This window comes from Zea mays, chromosome 1 (genome assembly GCF_902167145.1).
Source record: "Zea mays cultivar B73 chromosome 1, Zm-B73-REFERENCE-NAM-5.0, whole genome shotgun sequence".
In the NCBI taxonomy this organism is placed as follows: domain Eukaryota; kingdom Viridiplantae; phylum Streptophyta; class Magnoliopsida; order Poales; family Poaceae; genus Zea; species Zea mays.
Window position 1 is genome coordinate 279,100,833 of NC_050096.1, and position 11,248 is coordinate 279,112,080.

The 11,248-nt window shown below is 50.7% G+C and overlaps 2 protein-coding genes across 2 annotated transcripts; both read right to left on the reverse strand.

Moving 5' to 3' along the window:
• Positions 1–1,573: 1,573 nt before the first annotated feature.
• On the reverse strand, positions 1,574–3,473 carry LOC103643956 (lecithin-cholesterol acyltransferase-like 1). The gene is given in 3 exon segments (XM_008667126.4): positions 1,574–2,690; positions 2,815–2,834; positions 2,836–3,473. Coding segments are annotated over 3 exon segments (1,368 nt in total). The 5' UTR covers positions 3,268–3,473; the 3' UTR covers positions 1,574–1,774.
• Positions 3,474–7,560: 4,087 nt separating this feature from the next.
• On the reverse strand, positions 7,561–10,965 carry LOC103643957 (FHA domain-containing protein At4g14490). Its single transcript, XM_008667127.3, has 2 exons — positions 9,286–10,965; positions 7,561–7,842 (listed from the first exon to the last, which is right to left on the reverse strand). The coding sequence occupies exon 1, from the start codon at positions 10,861–10,863 to the stop codon at positions 9,295–9,297; it is 1,569 nt and encodes a 522-aa protein (XP_008665349.1). The 5' UTR covers positions 10,864–10,965; the 3' UTR covers positions 7,561–7,842; positions 9,286–9,294.
• Positions 10,966–11,248: the final 283 nt, after the last annotated feature.

Sequence of the window (11,248 nt, forward strand, 5' to 3'; positions counted from 1 at the left end):
GGACTAAAATGATTTAGTCTTTAGTCTTTTACATATGTGCTAAAAGGGACTAAACCATATTAATTTTACATTTACCCCTCATTTAGTTCAATTGTACTAATAGCAGGAGAATGTTAAATATCATTTTAGTCTTATTATGAGTCATTTAGTATATTCTTACTATTTGTAGCCCTTAAAACCAAATATGTTAAGGACTAAACTTTAGTCCCCTAACTAAACTTTAGTTCCTAGACTAAAGAAACCAAATATGGTCTAACTTTGCAAGCGGATTATTTTTTTACAAGAGTACTTTTCGCTGGATAAGAGTAATTTTTGCTGGAAGAATAGGTACGGGAGCTCTGCCGAACGCCCATACGGCAGCAGCAGGTACACATATAGCCCCGTAATGCCAATGACTGAAGGAATAAGAAAAGGGTTTGAGAAAAAATGCAGTGGCAAATCCCCTTAGTTTGCGAGAAAAAAAAATTCTCTACATACCGGATACAAACACATCATGTTGCAGCCCATCAACAGAAATTGGAGACTGCCACTTGGCCGGATGGCAACGGGGAAATCTCCGTCGGGTTTTGGCTCCCCGTACCCATCCCCGCGACAAAAAAAAATCCCCGCGGGAATCCCCACGAACTCTTGCGGGGGGCATTTCTTTCCCATCCCCGTTCCCCGCGGGGATAAATCCCCATCGGGGATCCCCGTCTCCGCTTAAATTATAATTATAACATACTTTCTTTTTTATTAATACAAAATATTGTCACTTATATACATTGTCAGATGTTAGAACTCATTATGTGTACATCAAAATAAACATATTTGTACAACGAGTTATCTCTTAACAATGTAATTATTTATTTTTATTATTATATATTATATGAAAATATCATCATATATAAGTTTAATGGGTCTCCGCGGGGAACGGGGATAGGGAAGGTTTCCCCATCCCCGTCCCCGTTTACCCATCGGGGGAGGATTTTTTCCCCGTTTACATCCCCGCGGGGGGAGAACCTTCCCCCCGGGGAATCGGGGATCGGGGCCCATTGTCATCTCTAGTTTGGTGCTTCTTGTGACTTCTGTTTGTAGGCCTACAAGTCACGAATACGAGACACTGCATCCCGACGAGTTCGCATATGTTATACAGAGATTTTTTTTCCATTTGCGGGGTTAAGGGAAGTTTTGGAGAGGGAGAAAAAAATACGGTGAAAGTGGATTGAAAAAGAGGATGTACTCTAATTTTTTTTCATTTCATGTATATGTTAGTTTTTTAAGGAAAGGGGGTTATTTTTATGAATCCGGTGGAGTTGCTCTAGAATTTAGTTTTTTCCCTATCTGTTGGATTCTGTCTCCAACAATTATATCTTTATGGACGTAAACAACAAGCATGTCTATCTTGAAGAGTGTTTTTATTCACTCTCTGAATTATTATTTAGAAAGTTATTTTTATTATAAGATGTTTATAACTTTACATTCTTCAATATTTTTCCTATATCTTGATTCAACTCTAGAGAACCATTTTTATTTTCTGTTTTTATTAGCGAGAAATCTAGAATAGTATATTTGGATAACTACTTTAAAACCCTGGTTAAATGTACTTTTTCCCAAAAAAATTTATTCATAACGATTAAGAAATACATAGAGAACTCTAATAGGCACCAGCTAAAGCAAATCCCGATAATCCTTACAGAAAAAACAATAAACTTTTTTCCAAATAAAAAAAACTAGCTGCTGTCGCCGATTTAAGTGAAAAGAAATCATCGTTAGTTGTCTACTAAAGCAAAACATTCTAAGAGGAATGATGATAGCTCGTGGCGTTCAGGTTGATAGAATCGATGATCCTTATGATCTGCTCCAGCGCGCTCTTGTCGCTGAGCATGCCGGAATGCGACACCTTGGGCAGCTCCACCACCTCGACGACCTGCGCCGGCGAGTCCGACCACGCCTTGATCGGGCCTATGAGGCTGGCCAGGTTCACCGTCCCGTCGCCGTCGCCATAGACCACCTTCTCGGGGGCCTCGTCGAAGCCGCGGTCGCCGTACACGAGGCTCTCCACCGTGTCGACGCCGGTGCCCACGAGGCACGTCAGGGGCACGCCGGGCTCCGGCAGGGCCTCGACGAGCGGCCGTATCCGCGCGCGGTACGGCTCCACGCCTTCCTCGAAGCCGATGTCCCGGAGGAACTGCGTCATGTTCTTGGCGGAGTAGGAGCGGTTGTGGGCCCGCGACAGCACCAGCGTGGTGTTGCCGAACACGCTGGGCGTCGGCAGCAGCCAGAGGTTGCTCTCGGCGGTCCGCTGCTCGTCGCGGATGAGGGACGGGTCGACGAAGGGCACCCCGAGCGTGTTGCCGGAGGCGAAGGTGAGCATCTCCTGCACGGAGCCGCCCCACGGCGTGGAGAGCGTGACGAGGCGCCGCACGTGCGCCGCGCGCCACTGCGGCGGGCTGCGCGCCAGCAGCTGCAGCGCGAAGAGGCCGCCCAGGCTGTGCGCCACCAGGATCGCGGGCCTCCCGCCGCTGGCCGCGCACGCCGACTCCACCAGCAGCCTGAGGCGCTGCAGGTACGCGCTGCCCACCTGCGACGGGTGCCCCGGCCCGGCCAGCCCGTACCGGAAGTCGTACGGCGCGCCGAACAGGTCGCGGCCTTCCTCGTAGCCGGCCTCCTCCAGCGTGCTCGCCAGAGTGTTCATGTACCCCGTGAGGAGCCTGCACGTAGCACGCGTCGATTGTTCGTCGTCAGGTCTCAGGTCACGTCATCGACCGATGACACTTGGAACTCACCGTAGCATATATAATAAGCTGAGCGAATGGAAATGGTTGCTTTGGGTACTTGAGATTGGGGTCGAGGTCCTCCGCGGAGGGTGGAGGTGGAGCCGAAGTCGGAGACCCTGGTCTCGACGCCGGGCGCGTTGCGGTAGTCGTCGGCGTCGGCGTCATAGGAGAGCGTCATCCGCTCGGCGAAGCACCTGGTGAGCGGCGCGACAAGCACGGAGGGGTCGAACCAGAGGCGGAACCAGCCACCGCGGCCGCGCACGAGTGGCCACACCCGGCACACCAGGCTGGACGGCTCGTAGCCCTCCGTCAGCCGCGCCTCCAGCTGGTTGCCGCCCGCTCCCGGGATCAGCACCACGGGGTGCCGCTGCAGCTGCTCCGCGGCGCCAGGCCTGGCGACCGCCCTCGCCGCCGACGACGACACGCAGAAGGACGAACTCAGCGACAGCATAACCATCAGCGCGGCCACTGCTGGCACGCGGGCCAGCGAAAGGCGCCTCCCCACGTCCATGATCCTACTTGTTGCTTTTGGATCAGGTGGTCACTGCTACTTGCTAACTTTGTTGTGTGGTGACGGACGGTGCTCTTGGAGCCTACTTACTGATTGGCGATAATGCTACTTGGATCCCTTGGAGCCGCTCAAGAAGGCCCGCGGTAACGGTAGTGGTTACGTCGTCCTTGCTTTGCAGCAGTGGGTAGAGGCAAGGCAAGCGCGTCCGTCCGTCCGGATCGAGCTTGTGCCATCGTAATTATTCCGTGGTTACGCGATGACAGCGACTAATGTCCCTGTACCGTAACTTGTACGCGGTGCGTGTAGACTTGGAGGGCCCTGCTGTCGCCGGGTCTGGGGCTCGGGGCTGTCGGTCACGCGATCCCGGCGGTTGAGGCTATCCGCAACGCAACCGTTACCCCTAAATTTTTCCCCTATATAACTTTTCCTCCCTATTTTTTCCCCTATTTTTTCATCTCCCGCAGCAGTTCCCCCTAAATACTCCCTATACCCCACTACAACTATAAAATATCATTTTCTATATTAACTATCAATTTTTTATCTACTAACAATTACTCGTGGACCCACAACACAGTGTTTAAGGTGATGAACAGTGACACGCTAGATCTGGGGGGAGAGAGAAGGGTGCCGACGCGTAGGGGGTGCTGTAGGGGGCACCGCTGCGGCCGTAGGGTGCCCCCTACAGACGGCATGCAAGGGGAGGGGGATCGCTAGCTGTGACCGCTGCGCACAGCCTGAGGCTATCCGCAACCGTTACCCCTAAATTTTTCCCCCTATATCACTTTTCCCCCCTATTTTTCCTCCTATTTTTCCATCTCCCGCAGCGGTTCCCCCTAAATACTCTCCTTATACCCCACTACCACTATAAAATATCATTTTCTATACCAACTATCAATTTTTTATCTACTAACAATTACTCGTGTACCCACAGCACAGTGTTTAGGGTGATGAACAGTGACACGCTAGATTGAGGGGGAGAGAGAGAAGGACGACGGGCTAGGAGGCACCGCTGCGCGTGTGGAGCGCCCACTGCACGCGCCATGCAAGGGGAGGGGGCTGCATAGGGGCAGCCTTTGCGGTCAGTCTGAGAAGCACGTACCGGCTGCCTTCGATCGCCGGACAGGATCGGGCCGGGGGACGCGACAAAGGACAGGAACAGGGACAGGCGCTGGGCTTGCTTGTTTTGAATCCATGCGCTTCCTTGGATCCAAACATTGCCGAACTGGGCCGCTACGGCTAACCTCTGTGCTGGACTGCTGGATATGGGCCTCATCTGCTCACTACACATCGTAGGCTTCCGACGGGCCTACACGGATTCTGTACGGAGTTTGGAATATTTCTGCTTTTTTTTTCTTCTTTGTTTCAAGAGAAATGTTTATTCTACCACCTATTTGTTCGTTTTTTTTACTTTGTTTCAAGTAAACGTGCCCGTGACACAGGAATGAACGTCTTTGGTCTGCCCTCTGCAGGTGATCCATGCGCTCAAGCATTTCTTTGTTTTTTAATTATACCGTACTCGTATTAGTTGCAACATTAGGTTTGCACGTACACAACTTTTTACTATTTGTTATGAATCTCGATTAACGTGGCTTTTGAATAGCTAGCTTGCATGTTTTTTGGGTGCTCGCTGAAATGCTTGACGTGACTGCTTCGTTCTCCAGGAAGTGGTAGCAACTTGCCACTGTACGTACATCCACGTGGCTGCAGCTGTTATCTTGTATCTGTAGTTCTGTACACGGCGCAGTACACCTGTACCGTACACAAGACGTCTCTTGCTACTAGCAACGAACTGGGAAAATCATCAAAGCCGTGTGGCCGTGTCCATTGACCTCAACTCCAGGATATAATCCTGTATAGAATACTCGCTCTGTTTTTAAATTATAGAATATTTTTATATTTCTAAATAAATTAAAATATCTTCTCATAATTAAAAAAACACAAAGAAGCAACGCACTACCCTTGATTCTCTCCTCACGGCGACCGACTGACTCCGTCGATCCATGCGACTTGAAAGAGTCGACGCAAGCAGGTAGCAGGGACTCCCGCCCGTCTGACTTGAACAGGCCAAACCAAGACCCCAAGGTCACAACATGCCGTGCCAGACAGCCTCGTGAGTTCAGTCACGCGCAACCAACGAGAACGAGACGGGCATCGGTCAGAACTCAGGTACTCCCTGCTGGCAGCTGCGTCCGTAGCCATCCAGACAAGCCACTCGCCGGAGAACGAGTCGCATGTCCTCCACCTATATAACACTACATCAGAGCCCCAGCTACTGGAGATCGGAGGTTCGGATTCGGAGTGTACCACTTCCAGGTGCCACACTGCCACCCACCTCGCTCCCGAGAGCAGAGCTACGACGTGCAAGACAGCGAGAAGCAACCCGTACGTACGTTTGATCCCTCGAGGCCAGCAGACCGTACCATGGCGGCGGCGGTGACGGCGAGCAGGGGGACGCGCGCGCTGGCCATCTTAGGGCGGTGCGTGCGCGCGCCGTTCCGCGCCCTGGTCCGCGCGCGGGACCTGTACGTGAGCCGGATGGCGGCCTGCGCGGGGGGCGGCGGCGGCCGGGGAGGCCTGGCCCCCGTGGGGCTGGTGGCGATGCCGCGGTGCCAGAGCCACGGGTTCTACCGCTCGGCGGCGGGCGGTGGCACCGACGAGGACGTGCGGGAGCTCATCAGGGCGGCCTCCCGTGCCGGCCCGCCCAGGGCCCCCGCCGGCGTCGGGCCGCGGAGCCAGAGCGTGGCCATCGGCCGGATCGACGAGGACCGGCCGTGCGAGTTCGGGCTGGGCGAGGAGGAGAAGGCGCAGGCGCTGATGGGGCCCAGGAGCAAGAGCTGCGCCGTGGGGCCGTCGTCCAGGACGGCGGCTCGTAGGGCTGGCGTCGCCGTCGCGGCTTAGCTTAATAAATCCAACGCCGGCCGGCCGACGTTGCATTGCACCAGAAAATCCGCGTGCGCTGTACTAGTACCACAACATAAAATCTGCTGTTTTGTGATAAAAAAGAAACGCGAAAAATACGTGCGTCCGTCTGTGGGTTGCTTAATTCAGTACAGATTTCGGCTCTGCAGCTGTCCATGTTCATCTACTGTCCAGTGTTGTATTTATATATTATTGACATATTGTGTACCACCAGTAGAGAAGCTGAAAAAAAGAGAGCTATATACCATGAGTCAAGGACCAAAAAGGCCCCGTCTCCCCGGTGTCTCGGTGCCGACTGATGTCTGCATTTTTCAAAAGATCGGGCAAAACCATGTCGGGTGCACGTGACATGTCCCCGGCCGTGAAGTCGATTGAACGCCGCCGATCGTGAAGTATGCGATGCGACCATGAGAGCTTGTTGTTGTGTCCTTCGTTTGCGCCGGCATATGTTGACGCAATCTTCTTGGACCGAAAAAAAAAGGGTCATTTTTTTTACTTCGATAACGGGCGGCGAAATCTGCATGCTGCCGCCCGTCCAGTCCAGTGATCTTTGACTCCGTTTCTCGTCCATGCAGGAGCTTTATGATTTCCATGACTGAACCAATAGTTATAATTATAGATTTAAGGCATGTTTGGATCACCGCTCCGGTTTCCACGCCGCGCCACAGTTGTGGCGGCCGTATCGGCCGCCGCACCTTAGGCTTGATGTGGCATTGGAGGTCAGACCTCCAAACAGGCCCTTAATATGAAAGGGAATGAAGGCCGACGTTGACTCCAGATGCGGGTTCAGGACCGCAGCATGTCTCGGACCAGTCTAGTAGTCCTCGAATGCATTTTTTAATGTCGGCGGAGCCAGGATTTAGACTGGATATGATATAAAAAATTTATACTAGCCAAAAAATAAATTGTATATATATATATATATATATATATATATATATATATATATATATATATATATATATATAATGGCACATATAAACATCATTTAAACATGATAATTATAGTTTAACGTAAAACTGCCTTAACTAATAAATAACTGAATCCGTGGCTGACCATGCCGTGGAAGCCTCAGAAGGCAAGCAACAAGCCAGCAAGCATGGATGCGGCACCGGCGTGCCACCTCCCATCGCTCGTGGTCGCTGATCCGCCATCGTGACCGCTCGCCTCGATCCGCCGCTCGTAAGCACGTCTGGTCTACCGTTGCTCATGCAGCGCCGCGGCTCGCACACCCGCCGACGCCGACGCCTTCTGATGCCTGTGAGCCGCCACGCCAAAACTCTAGCTAGCACACGTTACTACTTGGTCGCACCTACTCGTTAGTTGGGCTAAGAGTAGGGCTCAGGCCCCTAGTGGCCATAGAGAGCTGTACTATAGACACATGAATTATGCTCCAGACCACGGACCAAATGGTGCGGAGCTTGTATCCGCCCCTGGTTCACTCCTCTGAATCTGAATCACTTAAACTAAGGGACAACCAACTCATGAATAGTAGCAAACTACTAAGTGCGGAATAAATAACTACCACCCTGCTAATGATGGCTGCACCACAAACCTACAGTTTGCGACGCTTCACCATTACTGTCTTCATTGCGATATATGATGGTGTCATCAAATCATCCAACATTAGTCCGTCCAAAATATTTCCAGATCACCCTGAAGAGAACACAGCAGGCTTAAGCAACTTGTGGATGATAGTCAAATAAGCAATCTATTAGTTATTAAAAGGTAACAAGGTTTAATCCAGTCGGGCAGGATTACTGAAAGAAAACTTTCATGTAACAGATTTATCTTAATTACCCTTTACGTGATTGGCGAAGCTGTGCAAACAACAACAACAAAATTTCAAGCACCCTTATTGAATCATTCAGAGAATCAGAGGTGGCAAAATAGTGGATAACATCCTAAAAGAACCCGCCAAATACTTGTACACAAATGGTTCTTGCTAATTAGATATTCACGTAGCAAAGTGTCAGACATGCTAATATTGCAGGTGAACTGTGCATCGTGACTTTCATGGAATCACAACAGACAGGACCATGAAATTTGTCAGCAACACAAAGGCACAGTTCAAGATATGGTATAACAAGAAAAAGAAAAACTAAGCATGGATAGGAAAAAGGTTGCTGAAGAACTATGATCTGTTTGGCATAACTTATTTCTTAGTTTTCACAAATTAAGCAGTTGTGCGTAACAACAAAAATCTGCAGCTGCTTATCAATAACCAAACTAGGAACTAACTGAAAAGGCAAACTACACTTTTCACCAGCTTCTCATAAAAGAAAATTGTGCTCAATTACAAGTTGTGCCACACAAGGCCTATACTACAGTTCAACTCTCTTTACATATCTAAGAATCAAAAGTACCGGTCACTCCTTGCTGTTACGAATCAATACGACACAAAGTAAATCAAACACAGAGAAGACACAGATTTAACGTGGAAAACTCATCCAGGCGAAGGGGGAAAAACCACGGGCGTCGGCCAGCAACAATATCACTATTTTTCGGGTGGTTACGGATCGCAAGAGGTTTACAATGAGGTGCCGATCTCCTGCATATTACAAGTGAATTTATAAAGGCGAAACCCTAATTTGAGTAGGGAAGGTCCAAGCCTCCGGCGACGGGCCTCCGCTTCGCTCGCCGACTTGACCGCTTTCTTCAGAATTTGGATCACAAACTCAACACTTGCCTCTAGCAAATAAGTTGTTTGGTACAAGAATTTTTTTAATTATAATCAACATGAGGTCCGGGGAAACGGATAAACCGAGGCAAGCAATCCTCCCGCGAATGCGGGTTTGAAGCGGCCTTTCCGCATTTGAAGGGGAAAGCTTGACTCAGTTTCTCTCTTTCCCGGACTCTACTTATGTGGGAGCCTTCGGCACTAGGTCTATCGTTTTTTATTCACCATAGGACAAAACTTGAAAGATCTAACCACAAGATTTCAACATTTCTTACAAGAATATTTCTTTGCAGTATAGCAAGGTTCATGCATAACAAATATATTAGGGGCACTTGCAAAATTGCAATTGATTCTTAAAAACCATGAAAATAAATAATATTGTAATAACAGGACAATGTTTTAGTTATAGCTGAATGTACCATGGAATCTCAAGGAGCAAGACTCTTTTTGAGCTTGAGGGTTTTAACATGTTCACAAAACCACCGATGTTTCTCTTGCACTTCAGCTATCGCCTTTTCAGCAGCTTCTTCATTCTTTGCTAGAAGGTATTTCTCGATCTGAACAAACCACTCCCCCAGTGTCATATTCTCCAATCTGTGTCTTCCTTTGGGCTCCCCGACCCCAACATGGCCTCTCTCTCCACTGGCACCAACAGCTTCCCTCTTTTCATTCTTTTCCACTTCTCCAACACCATCAGGCTTTGACCCTGGTGAAACCTTTTCCCTCAATTCCTGATATACTTCAGTTTCCTCTCCCTTGCTCAAATTCTTCACCTCCTCTTCTTCCACACCACCATTGTCAGCAGGAGCATGCTTAACATTGGCACTCCCCTTTATTGCCCTCTCTGTCAATGTCAAATCCTCCATCTTCTCATCTTCCATGGATGCCTTTGAAGTTCCATCCAACTTGTCCTCAGTTGCCACCTTATCCACTTCAGAACCATCATTCACGGCCAACACCCTCAATGGACTCCCCCCTCGTTCTCTGCCATCAGCCATATCCCTTTCCTCTTGCTCATTTTCATCGTTCTCAGCAACCGCATCCTCAGCCTTCCTTGTACTTGCCGTCGTAGCCCTTCCTCGGCCTCTGCCTCCTCTGCTCCTCTTTGCTTGAACTCTCCCAGCCGCCGGCACCACCTCATCCTTGCCCCCGGCAGCTGTCCCTTCCCGATCTCTGGCCACAGCCACCTCACCCTCCTCTTCCTCCTGAGTAACACCTGTATCATTCCTTGCACTTGACCTTGTAACCCGTCCTCGTCCCCTTCCGGTCCTCATCACTTTCCCCTCATCGTTTTCGCACCCCAATACGTCACCTTTCCTTGCAGCAGCTCTCGTTGACCTCGTATTTTGCGGCTGTGGAGGAAGGACGACCGTGGCTGCAGCCTTCCTCGACCTGCCACGGCGCGGTATTGCCGCTTCCTCCTCTTCATCTTCCGCTTCCGTCTCTACCCTAGCGGGCTCAACGGTCTTCCTCCGCCCGCCTCGGCGAGTCGGCAATGCAGCTTCCTCCTCCACTTCATTCCCAGCTTCGGGGGCTTCCGTCGCACCAGCCTTCCTCCGTCCAGCCCTGCGAGGAACAGCCGGGCCCTGTTCATCCGCCGCCGCCGCTGCGTTTCGCCTGGAACGCCTTGTCGCGACGGGGCCCGGTCCCGGGCCTGCATCGGTCGATATGGAGACGGCGAGCACGGTTGTCTCCCCGATCTTGATGAGATCCCCGTCGGATAGCGGAGCGGGGATAGTGGCCACGAGAGGCGTAGCGTTGAGGAGGGTGCCGTTCGAGGAGCCTAGATCGGTGACGGTCCACCGGGCCGCAGGCGGCGGGAGGAACTCGACGGAGAGATGCCTCTGCGACGCGCCCGCGTCGCCCACGGAGAGGTCGTTGCCCTTGGCAACGCGGCCGACACGGAGCGCCTCGGTGCCGGCGCAGCGCTGCAGGGTATTCCCCTTGCAGGGGCCCTTCTTCACCAGGAGAGTAAGCACAGGCGGCGGATCCGCCATCGAGGGGGGGCTCAGGGGTCGGAGGTCTGTGAAGAGGGAAGCGAAAAGGATTTCAAATTTCTGGGCAGAGTTGGGGAAAAGTACTGGCCGCTGCTATGGAGTGTGGAGCACGGTTTACAAAAAACCGTTTAGCCTTAAAAAACCGCTACCCACCGGTAACGGTTTACCGTCGATAAACCGATGGAAACCGGTAAAAACGGTTTTACCAATTCAAATCGATTTGAATTCGAACCAGTTTACCGGCGAAAAACCAATGAAAAACCGCTCTAAACTGTCGGTTAATCGCGAAATAAACTGGTTTTGTTGTTTTTTTTACAGAAAAATGACAATTTTTGAAAAGAATTATTTGTAGTTTGCTTAATTCACATTGCACAGTAAATATTAA